General features: G+C 43.3%; 1 protein-coding gene across 2 annotated transcripts in view; it reads right to left on the bottom strand.

The window, feature by feature from the left end:
- The window catches only part of HYAL2 (hyaluronidase 2), a 16087-nt gene extending 9904 nt beyond the window's left edge, over positions 1-6183 (bottom strand). Inside the window, exon 1 of one of the 2 annotated variants that reach the window (XM_075287732.1) lies at positions 5388-6183. Coding sequence is in view for 1 of the 2 variants with exons in the window: in XM_075287731.1 (XP_075143832.1) it covers positions 1759-1837 (79 nt within the window). In the remaining variant the exon portion in view is untranslated. Of the gene's footprint in view, positions 1-1758; positions 1947-5387 lie in introns of those variants that run through there. The other variant, XM_075287731.1, reaches the window with a different exon arrangement.
- Between the last annotated feature and the right edge of the window lie 18817 nt (positions 6184-25000).

Below are 25000 nucleotides of genomic sequence, written 5' to 3'. Positions count from 1 at the left end.
GTGTGTAGGGGTCAGTATATATATACAGTATATAGTGTGTGTGTGTGTGTGTAGGGGTCAGTATATATATACAGTATATAGTGTGTGTGTGTGTGGGGGTCAGTATATATATACAGTATATAGTGTGTGTGTGTGTAGGGGTCAGTATATATATACAGTATATAGTGTGTGTGTGTGTAAGGGGTCAGTATATATATACAGTATATAGTGTATGTGTAGGGATCAGTATATATATATATATATATATACAGTATATAGTGTGTGTGTGTAGGGGTCAGTATATATATATATACAGTATATAGTGTGTGTGTGTGGGGGGGTCAGTACATATATATACAGTATGTGTGTGGGGGGTCAGTATATATATACAGTATATAGTGTGTGTGTGTGGGGGGTCAGTACATATATATACAGTATATAGTGTGTGTGTGTAGGGGTCAGTATATATATACAGTATATAGTGTGTGTGTGTGTGTGTGTGTAGGGGTCAGTATATATATATATATATATATATATATATACAGTATATAGTGTGTGTGTGTGTGTAGGGGTCAGTATATATATATACAGTATATAGTGTGTGTGTGTGTGTGTGTAGGGGTCAGTATATATATACAGTATATAGTGTGTGTGTGTGTAGGGGTCAGTATATATATACAGTATATAGTGTGTGTGTGTGGGGGGGTCAGTATATATATACAGTATATAGTGTGTGTGTGTGTGTAGGGGTCAGTATATATATACAGTATATAGTGTGTGTGTGTGTGTGTAGGGGTCAGTATATATATATACAGTATATAGTGTGTGTGTGTGTGTAGGGGTCAGTATATATATACAGTATATAGTGTGTGTGTGTGTGTGTGTGTAGGGGTCAGTATATATATATATATATATATATATATATATATATATATATACAGTATATAGTGTGTGTGTGTGTGTAGGGGTCAGTATATATATATACAGTATATAGTGTGTGTGTGTGTGTGTGTGTAGGGGTCAGTATATATATACAGTATATAGTGTGTGTGTGTGTAGGGGTCAGTATATATATACAGTATATAGTGTGTGTGTGTGGGGGGGTCAGTATATATATACAGTATATAGTGTGTGTGTGTGTGTAGGGGTCAGTATATATATACAGTATATAGTGTGTGTGTGTAAGGGGTCAGTATATATATACAGTATATAGTGTATGTGTAGGGATCAGTATATATATATATATATATATATATACAGTATATAGTGTGTGTGTGTGTGTAGGGGTCAGTATATATATATACAGTATATAGTGTGTGTGTGTGTGGGGGGGTCAGTACATATATATACAGTATGTGTGTGGGGGGTCAGTATATATATACAGTATATAGTGTGTGTGTGTGGGGGGGGTCAGTACATATATATACAGTATATAGTGTGTGTGTGTAGGGGTCAGTATATATATACAGTATATAGTGTGTGTGTGTGGGGGGGTCAGTACATATATATATATATATACAGTATATAGTGTGTGTGTGTGTGTGTAGGGGTCAGTATATATATATATATATATACAGTATATAGTGTGTGTGTGTGGGGGGGTCAGTATATATATATACAGTATATAGTGTGTGTGTGTGGGGGGGGTCAGTATATATATACAGTATATAGTGTGTGTGTGTGGGGGGTCAGTATATATATACAGTATATAGTGTGTGTGTGTAGGGGTCAGAGTACGCTCAGCCTCTCTCTATAGTGTCTGCAGCAGCCCGCACTCACCCTCCGGTCCCCGGTGTCCTCCGCCGCTCCCCCCGGTACATGCTATCACTGTCGCTCCTCTCTGTCCCGGGCCTTTCATTCACATAAAGAGCCCGACCTGGCCTCACCCACCGCTCCCGGAAGGAATGGGGGAGCCCTGCTCTCCGGGTTTTCTCCCCTCCCCCGTAGCCTAAACTGTCCGGCGCCAGACACCCCTCCGAATGGGACAGTCCACTATTAGGGGGCGGAGTCGAGGATTAAAGGGCCAGGCAGGCTGACAGTGAGACCGTGCTGAGAGCGGCCAGGTCACGTGATGGAGGTCATGTGATCCGTACCTATAGCCAATGGCTGCAGACACTGATATATATACAGTATATACCCCAGCCCGACCCCCCCCCTCATATATATATACTCGCCGTGTCATTCAGCAGCAGGACAGTGCATGTGTCTGCAGGAGAGTTAGGGAAGGGTGGGGGGGCCCATGGGGGGTCTGCAGGAAAAGAGGGGTGGAGAGGTTGACCCAGGGTGCCGCGTGAGGGAGAGGGGGTAAGGGGCGCCGCAGGGGGGGGCACAGGGGTGTGGCCGGGGTCATGGGAGAGAGAGGGGGGCCGGGGACGCTGGGGTGGGAAGGGGCATGAGCGCAGGGGACGAGGGTGGCTGTGGGGAGCCAGGAGCAGCCGGTTGGTAAAGAGTTCGCGGGGACAGGTGAGGAGCAAATGGGACAGTGGACATGGAGGCGCACAGCGGACCATAACCAACGGCAAATGCCTAAATATCAGCGACTTAGCGCCAGCTCCAACCCAATAATGGCCCCCATAGACTATAATGGGGTCCGTGTGCTTGCCGCCAGATCTTTGCATAGAACATGCGGACACTTAGTTCCCATTCTACTTTCCTGTCTGCATGATTAATGCAGACACCGCACGGCCCGCACACGGACTCCATCCTAGTCTATGGGGTCATTCTAGTCTATGGGGGTCATTCTAGTCTATGGGGGTCATTCTAGTCTATGGGGGTCATTATAGTCTATAGGGGTCATTATAGTCTATGGGGGTCATTCTAGTCTATGGGGGTCATTATAGTCTATGGGGGTCATTCTAGTCTATGGGGGCCATTCTAGTCTATGGGGGCCATTCTAGTCTATGGGGGCCATTATAGTCTATGGGGGTCATTATAGTCTATGGGGGTCATTATAGTCTATGGGGGTCATTCTAGTCTATGGGGTCATTATAGTCTATAGGGGTCATTCTAGTCTATGGGGGTCATTCTAGTCTATGGGGTCATTATAGTTTATGGGGGTCATTCTAGTCTATGGGGGTCATTCTAGTCTATGGGGGCCATTCTAGTCTATGGGGGCCATTATAGTTTATGGGGGTCATTATAGTCTATGGGGGTCATTATAGTCTATAGGGGTCATTCTAGTCTATGGGGGCCATTATAGTCTATGGGGGTCATTCTAGTCTATGGGGTCATTATAGTTTATGGGGGTCATTATAGTCTATGGGGGTCATTCTAGTCTATGGGGTCATTCTAGTCTATGGGGGGTCATTATAGTCTATGGGGGTCATTATAGTCTATGGGGTCATTCTAGTCTATAGGGGTCATTCTAGTCTATGGGGGTCATTATAGTCTATGGGGTCATTATAGTTTATGGGGGTCATTCTAGTCTATGGGGGTCATTATAGTCTATGGGGGTCATTATAGTCTATGGGGTCATTCTAGTCTATGGGGGCCATTATAGTCTATGGGGGCCATTATAGTCTATGGGGGGCCATTATAGTCTATAGGGGTCATTCTAGTCTATGGGGGCCATTATAGTCTATGGGGGTCATTATAGTCTATGGGGTCATTATAGTTTATGGGGGTCATTATAGTCTATGGGGTCATTATAGTTTATGGGGGTCATTATAGTCTATGGGGGTCATTCTAGTCTATGGGGGGTCATTATAGTCTATGGGGGGTCATTATAGTTTATGGGGGTCATTATAGTCTATGGGGTCATTCTAGTCTATGGGGGTCATTCTAGTCTATGGGGGTCATTCTAGTCTATGGGGGTCATTCTAGTCTATGGGGTCATTATAGTCTATGGGGGTCATTCTAGTCTATGGGGGTCATTCTAGTCTATGGGGGTCATTCTAGTCTATGGGGGTCATTCTAGTCTATGGGGTCATTATAGTCTATGGGGGTCATTCTAGTCTATGGGGGTCATTCTAGTCTATGGGGGTCATTCTAGTCTATGGGGGTCATTCTAGTCTATGGGGGTCATTATAGTCTATGGGGGTCATTCTAGTCTATGGGGGTCATTCTAGTCTATGGGGGTCATTCTAGTCTATGGGGTCATTATAGTCTATGGGGTCATTATAGTCTATGGGGGTCATTCTAGTCTATGGGGGTCATTCTAGTCTATGGGGTCATTATAGTTTATGGGGGTCATTCTAGTCTATGGGGGTCATTCTAGTCTATGGGGGCCATTATAGTCTATGGGGGTCATTCTAGTCTATGGGGGTCATTCTAGTCTATGGGGGTCATTCTAGTCTATGGGGGCCATTCTAGTCTATGGGGGTCATTCTAGTCTATGGGGGTCATTCTAGTCTATGGGGGTCATTCTAGTCTATGGGGGTCATTCTAGTCTATGGGGGTCATTCTAGTCTATGGGGGTCATTCTAGTCTATGGGGGTCATTATAGTCTATGGGGTCATTATAGTTTATGGGGGTCATTATAGTCTATGGGGGTCATTCTAGTCTATGGGGGTCATTCTAGTCTTTGGGGGTGATTATAGTCTATGGGGTCCGTGTGCTTTCACTGCACACTGCTTGCCATTGCATTTGGTATTCCATTCGGGGGTCCCCATGCGGACTCCCCCAGACAGAGTACCAACGCAGATGTGAACCAACCCTTAGTGGCAGCCATATTGGGATTCACTCAGCTCTCCCAGAAGCTGATATTACTAAGGAACACAGCTGGACAGGTGGGGGCAGCAGTTACTTTAGGTGGGTGGTGGTGGTGTCCAGTGATGGGGTGTGCCAGGGTCAGCCCCTCCTCGCCCGCTTAGTGGTGTCTGTTGCCTCTCCGTGACTGTGTTATGTGGGGAATGTGCCGGCCGGTGACCTGTGACCCCTCCGCCATCTGCCCCGTCTGTTGTCTCTGCAGTATAATAGAGTGTGGACGCCGCACAATGGAGGCTTTGTGGTCCAGATGACAGAGACGCAGCCAATGTCACAGCGGTCCTCGGCCCCAGAACCACATAAGAGCTAGAAATCTCCTAGACCATGGAGCACGAGGGGTTAAATATTATTGTATAGTCTATATTATATTATTGTACGGTCTATATACTGTATGTGCGGGTGACTGCAGAGCTGATATAAGAGTGACAGCCGCCTGCACGTAGCGCTCAGTGTGCACAGGGACATAGTGATGAGTCTGCACCGCCGCGGGTCACAGGTATCAGATGTGGTGGGGTAAATGTGTCTCCCACTCCTGCCCTGAGACGTCTCTCCACCCTCTGCGCCACTGCTACGGGAGCCGTTGTCAGCTCTGCAGACCCCCCCCCCCACCCCCACACACACAATATTTCAGGATCTCTGCTGCGGTCAGTGACTGGACATAAATCCAATCTGACTTGCACTGCTTACAGCTGAGGGTTTGTTACCTGTGGTGCCTAGTATTGGACTGCCGGATGCTGTCACTCTCTCAGGTGCTGTTTGGAGCTGTCAATCCCGCAGGTGCTGTCTTGAACTTGCGCTGTCACTCTCTCAGGTGCTGTCTCTCTGTCACTCTCTGTCGCTGTCACTCTCTCAGGTGCAGTCACTCTCTCTGTCGCTGTCTCTCTCTCAGGTGCTGTCACTCTCTCAGGTGCTGTCTCTCTGTCGCTGTCACTCTCTCTGTCTCTCTGTCGCTGTCACTCTCTCAGGTGCTGTCTCTCTGTTGCTGTCACTCTCTCAGGTGCTGTCACTCTCTCAGGTGCTGTCTCTCAGGTGCTGTCTCTCAGGTGCTGTCTCTCAGGTGCTGTCACTCTCTCTGTCTCTCAGGTGCTGTCTCTCAGGTGCTGTCTCTCAGGTGCTGTCTCTCAGGTGCTGTCACTCTCTCAGGTGCTGTCTCTCAGGTGCTGTCTCTCTGTCGCTGTCACTCTCTCACGTGCTGTCACTCTCTCTGTCGCTGTCTCTCAGGTGCTGTCTCTCAGGTGCTGTCTCTCAGGTGCTGTCTCTCTGTCGCTGTCTCTCTCTCTGTCGCTGTCACTCTCTCTCTCACTGTCACTCTCTCAGGTGCTGTCTCTCAGGTGCTGTCTCTCAGGTGCTGTCTCTCAGGTGCTGTCTCTCTGTCGCTGTCACTCTCTCAGGTGCTGTCACTCTCTCAGGTGCTGTCACTCTCTCAGGTGCTGTCTCTCAGGTGCTGTCTCTCTGTCGCTGTCTCTCTCTGTCACTCTCTCTCTCACTGTCACTCCTGCATTGGCTGCCTCTCTCTCCCTGGTGCCGGCGGCGTTGCACTTGTGCTGTGTCCACTTTTGCTCCCCCCTTTCCTTCCTGCCCCGCGGCCCCCACCCAAACCTCTGCTAATTTCCTCTGTTGAATGGAATAGGATGTTTTCCCATCTCTGCCCAGTGGCTGCGGACAGAGGGGCAGGCGGGCGGGGGGCGGGGGGCGCACTTATCACTATTGTTGTAGCCTCAGGATCCTGCTCTTCCTTGTCGGGGTCTTGTGATAGGAGAAGGGGCTGACGCTGGCCGGCCTGGAATCTGCTGACAGGTGACATTCTCTCCCTCAGAACATTTTGTGTAGGAACATCTCATCCCCTTCCTGTGGGACAGAAGTGAGGCCCCCGTGAGCGATGCCGGGCTTTAGGGGTATCTAAGGTTCTGGCACCCAACACTGCTACAAAGTACGCCGGGGTCCTGGGGGCGCTTGTGACTGCGCTCAGTGTCACTACATGTGGGGGTCTCTGACATCATCTGACATGTATATATACAGTATGACATCACACTAGACTACGCTTCCTCCATTATAGCGCTGTATACTAGCCCGCCATGACATGCCCATCTATTCCTGTTATGTCCTCCATCTTCCTGTCTGTGTTCTGCTGATCTGCCATTCTGGATCATGGGAAAGATGTAGCATGGACAAGTGTATTGACCTGTGTGATGGCACCTCAGCTGCGGGGTCACACGCCCTCTGTGCCAGCGGTGGGCACAACCCCCAGCAGCGCTGACACCCCACCCTGCCGGCAGGAAGGAAGTTTGGGCTAAACTGGGAGAAAGATCCGCAACACTGAAAGATGGGGCAGAATGTTCCGGCACCCAGCGCAGGCCAAAGGCGGCTCAGCCCTTCCTGGAGCTCTGCAGGGTTCAGGGGTTTTGTCTGCACATCGGACAGGGGGGTCTGTAGGTGACCGAGGAGCAGCGGCCAGTCCTGACACTCCGACACACAGCGACACCAAAACCACGGCACGGACATTTATACATCACCTGTAACCTGATGACACTCCATGTGTAATATTACAGGAGAAACATATCACCGCACACTGTTATATAATATATAATACACCACAACCACCCGCCATATTACATATATAATACACCACAACTACCCGGCATATTACATATATAATACACCACTACCACCCGCCATATCACATATATAATACACCACTACCACCCGGCATATTACATATATATTACACCACAACCACCCGGCATATTACATATATAATACACCACTACCACCCGCCATATCACATATATAATACACCACTACCACCCGCCATATCACATATATAATACACCACAACCACCCGCCACATTACAGGTATAATACACCACAACTACCCGCCATATTACATATATAATATACCACTACCACCCACCATATTACATATATAATACACCACTACCACCCGCCATATCACATATATAATACACCACTACCACCCGCCATATCACATATATAATACACCACTACCACCCGCCATATTACATATATAATACACCACTACCACCCGCCATATTACATATATAATACACCACAACCACCCGGCATATTACATATATAATACACCACTACCACCCGCCATATTACATATATAATACACCACTACCACCCGCCATATCACATATATAATACACCACAACCACCCGCCATATTACATATATAATACACCACTACCACCCGCCATATCACATATATAATACACCACTACCACCCGCCATATCACATATATAATACACCACTACCACCCGCCATATTACATATATAATACACCACAACCACCCGGCATATTACATATATAATACACCACTACCACCCGCCATATTACATATATAATACACCACTACCACCCGCCATATCACATATATAATACACCACTACCACCCGCCATATTACATGTATAATACACCACTACCACCCGCCATATTACATATATAATACACCACTACCACCCGCCATATTACATATATAATACACCACAACCACCCGCCATATTACATATATAATACACCACAACCACCCGCCATATTACATATATAATACACCACTACCACCCCTCATATTACATATATAATACACCACTACCACCCGCCATATTACATATATAATACACCACAACCACCCGGCATATTACATATATAATACACCACTACCACCCGCCATATTACATATATAATACACCACTACCACCCGCCATATTACATATATAATACACCACAACCACCCGCCATATTACATATATAATACACCACTACCACCCCTCATATTACATATATAATACACCACAACCACCCGCCACATTACAGGTATAATACACCACAACCACCCGCCATATCACATATATAATACACCACAACCACCCGCCATATTACATATATAATACACCACTACCACCCGCCATATTACATATATAATACACCACTACCACCCGCCATATTACAGGTATAATACACCACTACCACCCGCCATATCACATATATAATACACCACTACCACCCGCCATATTACATATATAATACACCACAACCACCCGCCATATTACATATATAATACACCACAACCACCCGCCATATTACATATATAATACACCACTACCACCCCTCATATTACAGGTATAATACACCACTACCACCCGCCATATTACATATATAATACACCACTACCACCCGCCATATTACATGTATAATACACCACTACCACCCGCCATATTACATATATAATACACCACAACCACCCGCCATATTACATGTATAATACACCACTACCACCCGCCATATTACATGTATAATACACCACTACCACCCGCCATATTACATATATAATACACCACTACCACCCGCCATATTACATATATAATACACCACTACCACCCCCCATATTACATATATAATACACCACTACCACCCGCCATATTACATGTATAATACACCACTACCACCCACCATATTACATATATAATACACCACTACCACCCGCCATATTACATATATAATACACCACTACCACCCGCCATATTACATATATAATACACCACAACCACCCGCCATATTACATATATAATACACCACTACCACCCGCCATATGACATATATAATACACCACTACCACCCGCCATATTACATGTATAATACACCACTACCACCCACCATATTACATATATAATACACCACTACCACCCGCCATATTACATATATAATACACCACTACCACCCGCCATATTACATATATAATACACCACAACCACCCGCCATATTACATATATAATACACCACTACCACCCGCCATATTACATATATAATATACCACAACCACCCCTCATATTACATATATAATACACCACTACCACCCGGCATATTACAGGTATAATACACCACTACCACCCCTCATATTACATATATAATACACCACAACCACCCGCCACATTACATATATAATACACCACTACCACCCACCATATTACATATATAATACACCACTACCACCCGCCATATTACATGTATAATACACCACTACCACCCACCATATTACATATATAATATACCACAACCACTCGCCATATTACATATATAATACACCACTACCACCCGCCATATTACATATATATTACACCACAACCACCCGCCATATTACATATATAATACACCACTACCACCCGCCATATTACATATATAATACACCACAACCACCCCTCATATTACATATATAATACACCACAACCACCCGCCACATTACATATATATTACACCACAACCACCCGCCACATTACAGGTATAATACACCACTACCACCCGCCATATTACATATATAATACACCACAACCACCCGCCACATTACATATATATTACACCACAACCACCCGCCATATTACATATATAATACACCACAACCACCCGCCACATTACATATATATTACACCACAACCACCCGCCATATTACATATATAATACACCACTACCACCCGCCATATTACATATATAATACACCACAACAACCCGCCATATTACATATATAATACACCACAACCACCCGCCATATTACATATATAATACACCACAACCACCCGCCACATTACAGGTATAATACACCACAACTACCCGCCATATTACATATATGTTACACCACAACCACCCGGCATATTACATATATAATACACCACTACCACCCGCCATATTACATATATAATACACCACTACCACCCGCCATATCACATATATAATACACCACTACCACCCGCCATATCACATATATAATACACCACTACCACCCGCCATATTACATATATAATACACCACAACCACCCGGCATATTACATATATAATACACCACTACCACCCGCCATATTACATATATAATACACCACTACCACCCGCCATATTACATATATAATACACCACAACCACCCGCCATATTACATATATAATACACCACAACCACCCGCCATATTACATATATAATACACCACTACCACCCCTCATATTACATATATAATACACCACTACCACCCGCCATATTACATATATAATACACCACAACCACCCGGCATATTACATATATAATACACCACTACCACCCGCCATATTACATATATAATACACCACTACCACCCGCCATATTACATATATAATACACCACAACCACCCGCCATATTACATATATAATACACCACTACCACCCCTCATATTACATATATAATACACCACAACCACCCGCCACATTACAGGTATAATACACCACAACCACCCGCCATATCACATATATAATACACCACAACCACCCGCCATATTACATATATAATACACCACTACCACCCGCCATATTACATATATAATACACCACTACCACCCGCCATATTACAGGTATAATACACCACTACCACCCGCCATATCACATATATAATACACCACTACCACCCGCCATATTACATATATAATACACCACAACCACCCGCCATATTACATATATAATACACCACAACCACCCGCCATATTACATATATAATACACCACTACCACCCCTCATATTACAGGTATAATACACCACTACCACCCGCCATATTACATATATAATACACCACTACCACCCGCCATATTACATGTATAATACACCACTACCACCCGCCATATTACATATATAATACACCACAACCACCCGCCATATTACATGTATAATACACCACTACCACCCGCCATATTACATGTATAATACACCACTACCACCCGCCATATTACATATATAATACACCACTACCACCCGCCATATTACATATATAATACACCACTACCACCCCCCATATTACATATATAATACACCACTACCACCCGCCATATGACATATATAATACACCACTACCACCCGCCATATGACATATATAATACACCACTACCACCCGCCATATTACATGTATAATACACCACTACCACCCACCATATTACATATATAATACACCACTACCACCCGCCATATTACATATATAATACACCACTACCACCCGCCATATTACATATATAATACACCACAACCACCCGCCATATTACATATATAATACACCACTACCACCCGCCATATTACATATATAATATACCACAACCACCCCTCATATTACATATATAATACACCACTACCACCCGGCATATTACAGGTATAATACACCACTACCACCCCTCATATTACATATATAATACACCACAACCACCCGCCACATTACATATATAATACACCACTACCACCCGCCATATTACATGTATAATACACCACTACCACCCACCATATTACATATATAATATACCACAACCACTCGCCATATTACATATATAATACACCACTACCACCCGCCATATTACATATATATTACACCACAACCACCCGCCATATTACATATATAATACACCACTACCACCCGCCATATTACATGTATAATACACCACTACCACCCGCCATATTACATATATAATACACCACAACCACCCGCCATATTACATATATAATACACCACTACCACCCGCCATATTACATATATAATACACCACTACCACCCGCCATATTACATATATAATACACCACTACCACCCGCCATATTACATATATAATACACCACTACCACCCGCCATATTACATATATAATACACCACAACCACCCGCCATATTACATATATAATACACCACTACCACCCGCCATATTACATATATAATATACCACAACCACCCCTCATATTACATATATAATACACCACTACCACCCGGCATATTACAGGTATAATACACCACTACCACCCCTCATATTACATATATAATACACCACAACCACCCGCCACATTACATATATAATACACCACTACCACCCGCCATATTACATGTATAATACACCACTACCACCCACCATATTACATATATAATATACCACAACCACTCGCCATATTACATATATAATACACCACTACCACCCGCCATATTACATATATAATACACCACAACCACCCCTCATATTACATATATAATACACCACAACCACCCGCCACATTACATATATATTACACCACAACCACCCGCCACATTACAGGTATAATACACCACTACCACCCGCCATATTACATATATAATACACCACAACCACCCGCCACATTACATATATATTACACCACAACCACCCGCCATATTACATATATAATACACCACAACCACCCGCCACATTACATATATATTACACCACAACCACCCGCCATATTACATATATAATACACCACTACCACCCGCCATATTACATATATAATACACCACAACAACCCGCCATATTACATATATAATACACCACAACCACCCGCCACATTACATATATAATACACCACTACCACCCGCCATATTACATATATAATACACCACAACAACCCGCCATATTACATGTATAATACACCACTACCACCCGCCACATTACAGGTATAATACACCACTACCACCCGCCATATTACATATATAATATACCACTACCACCCACCATATTACATATATAATACACCACTACCACCCACCATATTACATATATAATACACCACTACCACCCGCCATATTACATATATAATACACCACTACCACCCGCCATATTACATATATAATACACCACAACCACCCGCCATATTACATATATAATACACCACTACCACCCGCCATATTACATGTATAATACACCACTACCACCCGCCATATTACATATATAATACACCACAACCACCCGCCACATTACAGGTATAATACACCACTACCACCCGCCATATTACATGTATAATACACCACTACCACCCGCCATATTACATATATAATACACCACTACCACCCGCCATATTACATATATAATACACCACAACCACCCGCCATATTACATATATAATACACCACTACCACCCGCCATATTACATATATAATACACCACTACCACCCCTCATATTACATATATAATACACCACTACCACCCGCCATATTACATATATAATACACCACAACCACCCGCCATATTACATATATAATACACCACTACCACCCGCCATATTACATATATAATACACCACAACCACCCGCCATATTACATATATAATACACCACTACCACCCGCCATATTACATATATAATATACCACAACCACCCCTCATATTACATATATAATACACCACTACCACCCGGCATATTACAGGTATAATACACCACTACCACCCGCCATATTACATGTATAATACACCACTACCACCCGCCATATTACATATATAATACACCACTACCACCCGCCATATTACATATATAATACACCACTACCACCCGCCATATTACATATATAATACACCACAACCACCCGGCATATTACATATATAATACACCACTACCACCCGCCATATCACATATATAATACACCACAACCACCCGCCACATTACAGGTATAATACACCACTACCACCCGCCATATTACATATATAATACACCACAACCACCCGCCATATTACATATATAATACACCACTACCACCCGCCATATTACATATATAATACACCACTACCACCCGCCATATCACATATATAATACACCACTACCACCCGCCATATTACAAGTATAATACACCACTACCACCCGCCATATTACAGGTATAATACATCACTACCACCCACCATATTACATATATAATACACCACAACCACCCGCCATATTACATGTATAATACACCACTACCACCCGCCATATTACATATATAATACACCACAACCACCCGCCACATTACATATATATTACACCACAACCACCCGCCACATTACAGGTATAATACACCACTACCACCCGCCACATTACAGGTATAATACACCACTACCACCCGCCATATTACATATATAATACACCACTACCACCCGCCATATTACATGTATAATACACTACTACCACCCGCCATATTACATATATAATACACCACAACCACCCGCCATATTACATATATAATACACCACAACCACCCGCCATATTACATATATAATACACCACAACCACCCGCCATATTACAGGTATAATACACCACAACCACCCGCCATATTACATATATAATACACCACTACCACCCGCCATATTACAGGTATAATACACCACTACCACCCGCCATATTACAGGTATAATACACCACTACCACCCGCCATATTACATATATAATACATGGGGAGGGGGACAGACCGGGCAAAGGGGCATTAATAACTGTAATATGACACATAATATGCCCAAAAAAAATGGAGATGAGGAGGAGAAGAAGGGAAGAAGAACGGGAGGAGAGGAGGAACTGCTGATCTGCCCCAATCCATTAGTATATTATTCTAGGAACTGTAAACCTGTGTATTGGGGACCGTCCTCATCTATGTGCTATTCGGTCATGTGGTTTCTGTTTGACAATGCCCCATTGTATTCTCCCCTGGCTGCAGTATCAGTCTAGATACATGCTGAATCATGTATCTAATCCTATCCTGTGTGATACTGTATACTGAGCTGTATCTAATCCTATCCTGTGTGATACTGTATACTGAGCTGTGTATCTAATCCTATCCTGTGTGATACTGTATACTGAGCCGTGTATCTAATCCTATCCTGTGTGATACTGTATACTGAGCCGTGTATCTAATCCTATCCTGTGTGATACTGTATACTGAGCCGTGTATCTAATCCTATCCTGTGTGATACTGTATACTGAGCCGTGTATCTAATCCTATCCTGTGTGATACTGTATACTGAGCCGTGTATCTAATCCTATCCTGTGTGATACTGTATACTGAGCCGTGTATCTAATCCTATCCTGTGTGATACTGTATACTGAGCCGTGTATCTAATCCTATCCTGTGTGATACTGTATACTGAGCTGTGTATCTAATCCTATCCTGTGTGATACTGTATACTGAGCTGTGTATCTAATCCTATCCTGTGTGATACTGTATACTGAGCCGTGTATCTAATCCTATCCTGTGTGATACTGTATACTGAGCTGTGTATCTAATCCTATCCTGTGTGATACTGTATACTGAGCTGTGTATCTAATCCTATACTGTGTGATACTGTATACTGAGCGGTGTATCTAATCCTATCCTGTGTGATACTGTATACTGAGCCGTGTATCTAATCCTATCCTGTGTGATACTGTATACTGAGCCGTGTATCTAATCCTATCCTGTGTGATACTGTATACTGAGCCGTGTATCTAATCCTATCCTGTGTGATACTGTATACTGAGCCGTGTATCTAATCCTATCCTGTGTGATACTGTATACTGAGCCGTGTATCTAATCCTATCCTGTGTGATACTGTATACTGATCTGTGTATCTAATCCTATCCTGTGTGATACTGTATACTGAGCTGTATCTAATCCTATCCTGTGTGATACTGTATACTGAGCTGTATCTAATCCTATCCTGTGTGGTACTGTATACTGAGCCGTGTATCTAATCCTATCCTGTGTGATACTGTATACTGAGCTGTATCTAATCCTATCCTGTGTGATACTGTATACTGAGCTGTATCTAATCCTATCCTGTGTGATACTGTATACTGAGCCGTGTATCTAATCCTATCCTGTGTGATACTGTATACTGAGCCGTGTATCTAATCCTATCCTGTGTGATACTGTATACTGAGCCGTGTATCTAATCCTATTCTGTGTGATACTGTATACTGAGCTGTGTATCTAATCCTATCCTGTGTGATACTGTATACTGAGCTGTGTATCGAATCCTATCCTGTGTGATACTGTATACTGAGCTGTATCTAATCCTATCCTGTGTGATACTGTATACTGAGCTGTGTATCTAATCCTATCCTGTGTGATACTGTATACTGAGCTGTGTATCTAATCCTATCCTGTGTGATACAGTATACTGAGCCGTGTATCTAATCCTATCCTGTGTGATACTGTATACTGAGCCGTGTATCTAATCCTATCCTGTGTGATACTGTATACTGAACCGTGTATCTAATCCTATCCTGTGTGATACTGTATACTGAGCCGTGTATCTAATCCTATCCTGTGTGATACTGTATACTGAGCGGTGTATCTAATCCTATCCTGTGTGATACTGTATACTGAGCGGTGTATCTAATCCTATCCTGTGTGATACAGTATACTGAGCGGTGTATGTAATCCTATCCTGTGTGATACTGTATACTGAGCCGTGTATCTAATCCTATCCTGTGTGATACTGTATACTGAGCCGTGTATCTAATCCTATCCTGTGTGATACTGTATACTGAGCCGTGTATCTAATCCTATCCTTTGTGATACTGTATACTGAGCCGTGTATCTAATCCTATCCTGTGTGATACTGTATACTGAGCCGTGTATCTAATCCTATCCTGTGTGATACTGTATACTGAGCCGTGTATCTAATCCTATCCTGTGTGATACTGTATACTGAGCTGTGTATCTAATCCTATCCTGTTTGATACTGTATACTGAGCTGTGTATCTAATCCTATCCTGTGTGATACTGTATACTAAGCTGTGTATCTAATCCTATCCTGTGTGATACTGTATACTGAGCGGTGTATCTAATCCTATCCTGTGTGATACAGTATACTGAGCCGTGTATCTAATCCTATCCTGTGTGATACTGTATACTGAGCCGTGTATCTAATCCTATCCTGTGTGATACTGTATACTGAACCGTGTATCTAATCCTATCCTGTGTGATACTGTATACTGAGCCGTGTATCTAATCCTATCCTGTGTGATACTGTATACTGAGCGGTGTATCTAATCCTATCCTGTGTGATACTGTATACTGAGCCGTGTATCTAATCCTATCCTGTGTGATACTGTATACTGAGCGGTGTATCTAATTCTATCCTGTGTGATACTGTATACTGAGCGGTGTATCTAATCCTATCCTGTGTGATACTGTATACTGAGCCGTGTATCTAATCCTATCCTGTGTGATACTGTATACTGAGCGGTGTATCTAATTCTATCCTGTGTGATACTGTATACTGAGCCGTGTATCTAATCCTATCCTGTGTGATACTGTATACTGAGCCGTGTATCTAATCCTATCCTGTGTGATACTGTATACTGATCTGTGTATCTAATCCTATCCTGTGTGATACTGTATACTGAGCTGTATCTAATCCTATCCTGTGTGATACTGTATACTGAGCTGTATCTAATCCTATCCTGTGTGGTACTGTATACTGAGCCGTGTATCTAATCCTATCCTGTGTGATACTGTATACTGAGCTGTATCTAATCCTATCCTGTGTGATACTGTATACTGAGCTGTATCTAATCCTATCCTGTGTGATACTGTATACTGAGCCGTGTATCTAATCCTATCCTGTGTGATACTGTATACTGAGCCGTGTATCTAATCCTATCCTGTGTGATACTGTATACTGAGCCGTGTATCTAATCCTATTCTGTGTGATACTGTATACTGAGCTGTGTATCTAATCCTATCCTGTGTGATACTGTATACTGAGCTGTGTATCGAATCCTATCCTGTGTGATACTGTATACTGAGCTGTATCTAATCCTATCCTGTGTGATACTGTATACTGAGCTGTGTATCTAATCCTATCCTGTGTGATACTGTATACTGAGCTGTGTATCTAATCCTATCCTGTGTGATACAGTATACTGAGCCGTGTATCTAATCCTATCCTGTGTGATACTGTATACTGAGCCGTGTATCTAATCCTATCCTGTGTGATACTGTATACTGAGCCGTGTATCTAATCCTATCCTGTGTGATACTGTATACTGAGCCGTGTATCTAATCCTATCCTGTGTGATACTGTATACTGAGCCGTGTATCTAATCCTATTCTGTGTGATACTGTATACTGAGCTGTGTATCTAATCCTATCCTGTGTGATACTGTATACTGAGCTGTGTATCTAATCCTATCCTGTGTGATACTGTATACTGAGCTGTGTATCGAATCCTATCCTGTGTGATACTGTATACTGAGCTGTATCTAATCCTATCCTGTGTGATACTGTATACTGAGCTGTGTATCTAATCCTATCCTGTGTGATACTGTATACTGAGCTGTATCTAATCCTATCCTGTGTGATACTGTATACTGAGCCGTGTATCTAATCCTATCCTTTGTGATACTGTATACTGAGCCGTGTATCTAATCCTATCCTGTGTGATACTGTATACTGAGCCGTGTATCTAATCCTATCCTGTGTGATACTGTATACTGAGCCGTGTATCTAATCCTATCCTGTGTGATACTGTATACTGAGCTGTGTATCTAATCCTATCCTGTTTGATACTGTATACTGAGCTGTGTATCTAATCCTATCCTGTGTGATACTGTATACTGAGCTGTGTATCTAATCCTATCCTGTGTGATACTGTATACTGAGCGGTGTATCTAATCCTATCCTGTGTGATACAGTATACTGAGCCGTGTATCTAATCCTATCCTGTGTGATACTGTATACTGAGCCGTGTATCTAATCCTATCCTGTGTGATACTGTATACTGAACCGTGTATCTAATCCTATCCTGTGTGATACTGTATACTGAGCCGTGTATCTAATCCTATCCTGTGTGATACTGTATACTGAGCGGTGTATCTAATCCTATCCTGTGTGATACTGTATACTGAGCCGTGTATCTAATCCTATCCTGTGTGATACTGTATACTGAGCGGTGTATCTAATTCTATCCTGTGTGATACTGTATACTGAGCGGTGTATCTAATCCTATCCTGTGTGATACTGTATACTGAGCTGTGTATCTAATCCTATCCTGTGTGATACTGTATACTGAGCGGTGTATCTAATCCTATCCTGTGTGATACTGTATACTGAGCCGTGTATCTAATCCTATCCTGTGTGATACTGTATACTGAGCCGTGTATCTAATCCTATCCTGTGTGATACTGTATACTGAGCTGTGTATCTAATCCTATCCTGTGTGATACTGTATACTGAGCCGTGTATCTAATCCTATCCTGTGTGATACTGTATACTGAGCGGTGTATCTAATCCTATCCTGTGTGATACTGTATACTGAGCCGTGTATCTAATCCTATCCTGTGTGATACTGTATACTGAGCGGTGTATCTAATCCTATCCTGTGTGATACTGTATACTGAGCCGTGTATCTAATCCTATCCTGTGTGATACTGTATACTGAGCCGTGTATCTAATCCTATCCTGTGTGATACTGTATACTGAGCCGTGTATCTAATCCTATCCTGTGTGATACTGTATACTGAGCCGTGTATCTAATCCTATCCTGTGTGATACTGTATACTGAGCGGTGTATCTAATCCTATCCTGTGTGATACTGTATACTGAGCTGTATCTAATCCTATCCTGTGTGATACTGTATACTGAGCTGTATCTAATCCTATCCTGTGTGATACTGTATACTGAGCCGTGTATCTAATCCTATCCTGTGTGATACTGTATACTGAGCTGTGTATCTAATCCTATCCTGTGTGATACTGTATACTGAGCTGTGTATCTAATCCTATCCTGTGTGATACTGTATACTGAGCTGTATCTAATCCTATCCTGTGTGATACTGTATACTGAGCTGTATCTAATCCTATCCTGTGTGATACTGTATACTGAGATGTATCTAATCCTATCCTGTGTGATACTGTATACTGAGCTGTATCTAATCCTATCCTGTGTGATACTGTATACTGAGCCGTGTATCTAATCCTATCCTGTGTGATACTGTATACTGAGCCGTGTATCTAATCCTATCCTGTGTGAGACTGTATACTGAGCCGTGTATCTAATCCTATCCTGTGTGAGACTGTATACTGAGCTGTATCTAATCCTATCCTGTGTGATACTGTATACTGAGCGGTGTATCTAATCCTATCCTGTGTGATACTGTATACTGAGCTGTATCTAATCCTATCCTGTGTGATACTGTATACTGAGCTGTATCTAATCCTATCCTGTGTGATACTGTATACTGAGCTGTATCTAATCCTATCCTGTGTGATACTGTATACTGAGCTGTATCTAATCCTATCCTGTGTGATACTGTATACTGAGCTGTATCTAATCCTATCCTGTGTGATACTGTATACTGAGCTGTATCTAATCCTATCCTGTGTGATACTGTATACTGAGCGGTGTATCTAATCCTCTTACAGGCCGTTCCTCCTATTACACTGTAGGGGGGGAGGGGGGCCTTTAGGTGACTGTGCACTTCCAGTCGGGATGACTCAGGTTTCTCCGGAGCAGCGGCCATGCACCTGTCACAATACATGTAGCGCCTGCCGGTGGTGCAGACAGAGGGGGCGGGGGGCGCTGGTGCAGAGCTGTATCCCCGGTCAGGACATGGATTAGATACAGACATCTCTGTTTTTCAGCAGTGGTCCCTCCGCTCCAGGATTGTGGCCCGGGGCCGGCTCTTGTCTGTCTATGACACGGCGCGGTTCATAATCTAGAGACTCCGCCCACTGACATCACAGCCCAGACTTCTTCAGCAGGTGGCCTCCGCCATGGTGGTTGTCGCACCTTATGATGCGATGTTCTGCAGCGTCCTCCTTCCTATTTCAGGATCTCTGCTGGCTGTCAGTGAACAGGACTGAGAACCATACTGACTAAATACTTCACACAGCTGAGGGTTTGTTACAATGTACAGTCCACAGCCTACAATGTACGCAAACTCATTCCACAGGAACTCCAAATCGCACAGAATCCTCCCGGCCAAGGTAAGTATGAGAATCCAAACAGAAAATGTCCAGCAACAAGGAATATTCCAAAAAATATAGTCATCGCTACGACTAAGGGGCGACGCCCTGAAACGCGACAGCGGGTCACTACATGGCGGGTTGTTGTCTGTCTTACGGTATGTTTTTGTGATTTCTCATTTTTTCACTCGGGGTCTTGTGATGATTTTTTCACCATTAGAAGTTCCGTTTTATATTATTGGAATATTCCAGGGATTGGACATTCTCTTTTTGTATTCTTTTGTTACAATGTATCCAGGAGACATCAGCAGCAGCTGTACAGTTCTCGTTACAATGTATCAGTCTGGAGGATATGATTGTGATTGACAGCAGAGCTTTGGGTGAACAGGATGCCGAAGGCTTTAGACAGGGGTGTAGCCTGCGCCCTGCACTGATGTCTAGCCCCTATAGATGGTATCCATGACTTGGTACATTCTATGACTGACCCTTTCCTCCCCAGTCATGTGATCTGTCCCATGCTATTGCCTGTGGTGGTGGTGAAGGGGTACCCCGACCATAGACAAGGGTGACACCAGGATTATACATTACGCCGGTCTAAAGCCATCGGCATTGGTGACGTAACCCAACAACTTGCACTTGGGACATAGTGTGCAACGCCGCCCTCAGGATTTCCTCTGGGGTCATCTGTAACGTCAGTGTTGGGTCAGGATGTATTACCCTCCTGTGACCCCCAGAAGAAGAGGATATGCCGTAGACGAGGTCTGAGCCGGGGTCACACAGTCCCCTGGAGCTGCCCTGCCTATAAGGGGGGGATGACTGACGCCAGCCCTGAACCTGGATACATGATAACCAGAGACCGCCATAGAGGAACCTCAGGGGCGGGGCAATACTCACTGACCTGCTTATAATATGCAGAAAGAAACGTCCTGCAAGGAGGCAGAAACCCGCTTATATTACCGTCTGTGGGGTCCGCAGCAGCGCTCTGCTTTGTAAGGGGAGAAGGTTTCTGGTTTTTGTGTCCTGAAGAATGGAAACCCCAATGCTGGTGTGAAGCTAGCGCCCCAATCTAAGTGGTGGCCACAAGGAGCTGCTGCACTAGATCTCCCCCCCCGACCGATGACCCTGGAAGGCCATAACATGGAGTAAATCTCACCAGCACTGGCCCATCTGACAGGGCAGCCATATTTGTTCCTGGGAGAGGCTTCTTTTCTTCCTCTGCTCCCCTGTCATGGTGGTATATACATATACACAGTTACCATGGGCCCTCTGGGGCCCCGGCCTGTCAACTCAGCTCATCTCATGGAACGATTGTAAATGTAGGAACAACCAAAAAGATCTAACATGGCCGACTGATGTCCTGTGACTGGTCACCAGGGGCGGTTTATAGGGACAGGACCAAGTAGTAACAGTGCTGCTCTGATGGTGACAGGCACTTGGCGTCAGGCGGTGCGATACATCCTCATTCCAGGCGGCCGGCTCCCTGCGGACAGTATGAAGACTAATGCAGGAACAGAAGCCAGAACTGGCCGGGACGACCATGATTTATTGCCCAGCCCTGCCTGCAGCTGCTACTCAGAGCCAGAGCGCCCTCGTGGGGACAGACAGGAGTAGGACAAGGAGTCCCAGCCACGCTGCTCCGAATCTACTGACTCCTCATTATCTGAAGATCTGAGGATTTCCTGGCTACTTGTCAGCTGAGGTAAAGCAAGGCCATAAAGAGAGTGACCCAGCACTGAGCAAGGGTCACTGGCCAGGACAGGCCCCAACTCATCTACCCAACAGGGCAGCAATGGGTTAATCTCTAGATACAAGCGCCCCCCCCCCCCATGTAACAGGAAAGGTCCAAAGAGACAGTGAAGAGGATTCAAGCTGTGTATGGCCGACTAGGACGGATCTAGAGAGGGCCCAAGATGGCGGATCTGACAGGAACGTCTGTGTTGTGAGCCGTGAGATCTTCTGCAGGAGAGAAGACAAAGGACAAACCCAAATATCCCAGAGCTAACTGCAAGGAAATAATGTCAGAGGCAAAAAGGTGCTGAGCGATGGGGCGACCTCAGAGGGTAGAGAGGTCAACACTAAGCCAGAATATGGGGCGAACAATACAAGACAAGGAGGCTCAGCCAAAGGAAATGCCTGGTGAGCAATGAGGAGGTGCAACGTCACTGCCGCCCCCCTACTGGACATCAAAAAGGTGAGATGAATGAGGTCTATCAGCAAAGTGGTGCACGACTATCTATCTATCTATCTATCTATCTATCTATCTATCTGTCTCTCTCTCTCCTATCTATCTATCTATCTATCTATCTATCTATCTGTCTCTCTCTCTCTATCTATCTATCTATCTATCTATCTATCTGTCTCTCTCCTATCTATCTATCTCCTATCTATCTATCTATCTATCTATCTATCTATCTATCTATCTATCTGTCTGTCTCTCTCCTATCTATCTATCTATCTATCTATCTGTCTCTCTCTCTCCTATCTATCTATCTCCTATCTATCTATCTATCTATCTATCTGTCTCTCTCTCTCCTATCTATCTATCTATCTATCTATCTCCTATCTATCTATCTATCTATCTATCTATCTATCTATCTGTCTCTCTCCTATCTATCTATCTATCTATCTGTCTCTCTCCTATCTATCTATCTATCTATCTATCTATCTATCTGTCTCTCTCCTATCTATCTATCTATCTATCTATCTGTCTCTCTCCTATCTATCTATCTCCTATCTATCTATCTATCTATCTATCTATCTATCTATCTATCTATCTGTCTGTCTCTCTCCTATCTATCTATCTATCTATCTATCTATCTATCTGTCTCTCTCTCTCCTATCTATCTATCTCCTATCTATCTATCTATCTGTCTCTCTCTCTCCTATCTATCTATCTCCTATCTATCTATCTATCTGTCTCTCTCCTATCTATCTATCTATCTATCTGTCTCTCTCCTATCTATCTATCTATCTATCTATCTGTCTCTCTCCTATCTATCTATCTATCTATCTATCTGTCTCTCTCCTATCTATCTATCTCCTATCTATCTATCTATCTATCTATCTATCTATCTATCTCCTATCTATCTATCTATCTATCTATCTATCTATCTATCTATCTGTCTCTCTCCTATCTATCTATCTATCTGTCTCTCTCCTATCTATCTATCTATCTATCTATCTATCTGTCTCTCTCCTATCTATCTATCTATCTATCTATCTATCTGTCTCTCTCCTATCTATCTATCTCCTATCTATCTATCTATCTATCTATCTATCTATCTGTCTGTCTCTCTCCTATCTATCTATCTATCTATCTATCTATCTGTCTCTCTCTCTCCTATCTATCTATCTCCTATCTATCTATCTGTCTCTCTCTCTCTCCTATCTATCTATCTCCTATCTATCTATCTATCTGTCTCTCTCCTATCTATCTATCTATCTATCTGTCTCTCTCCTATCTATCTATCTATCTATCTATCTGTCTCTCTCCTATCTATCTATCTATCTATCTGTCTCTCTCCTACTCCTATCTATCTATCTATCTATCTATCTGTCTGTCTCTCTCCTATCTATCTATCTATCTATCTATCTATCTGTCTCTCTCTCTCCTAA

Source organism: Leptodactylus fuscus, chromosome 9 (genome assembly GCF_031893055.1).
Source record: "Leptodactylus fuscus isolate aLepFus1 chromosome 9, aLepFus1.hap2, whole genome shotgun sequence".
Taxonomy (NCBI): domain Eukaryota; kingdom Metazoa; phylum Chordata; class Amphibia; order Anura; family Leptodactylidae; genus Leptodactylus; species Leptodactylus fuscus.
This window is presented reverse-complemented; position numbering and strand designations above follow the sequence as displayed.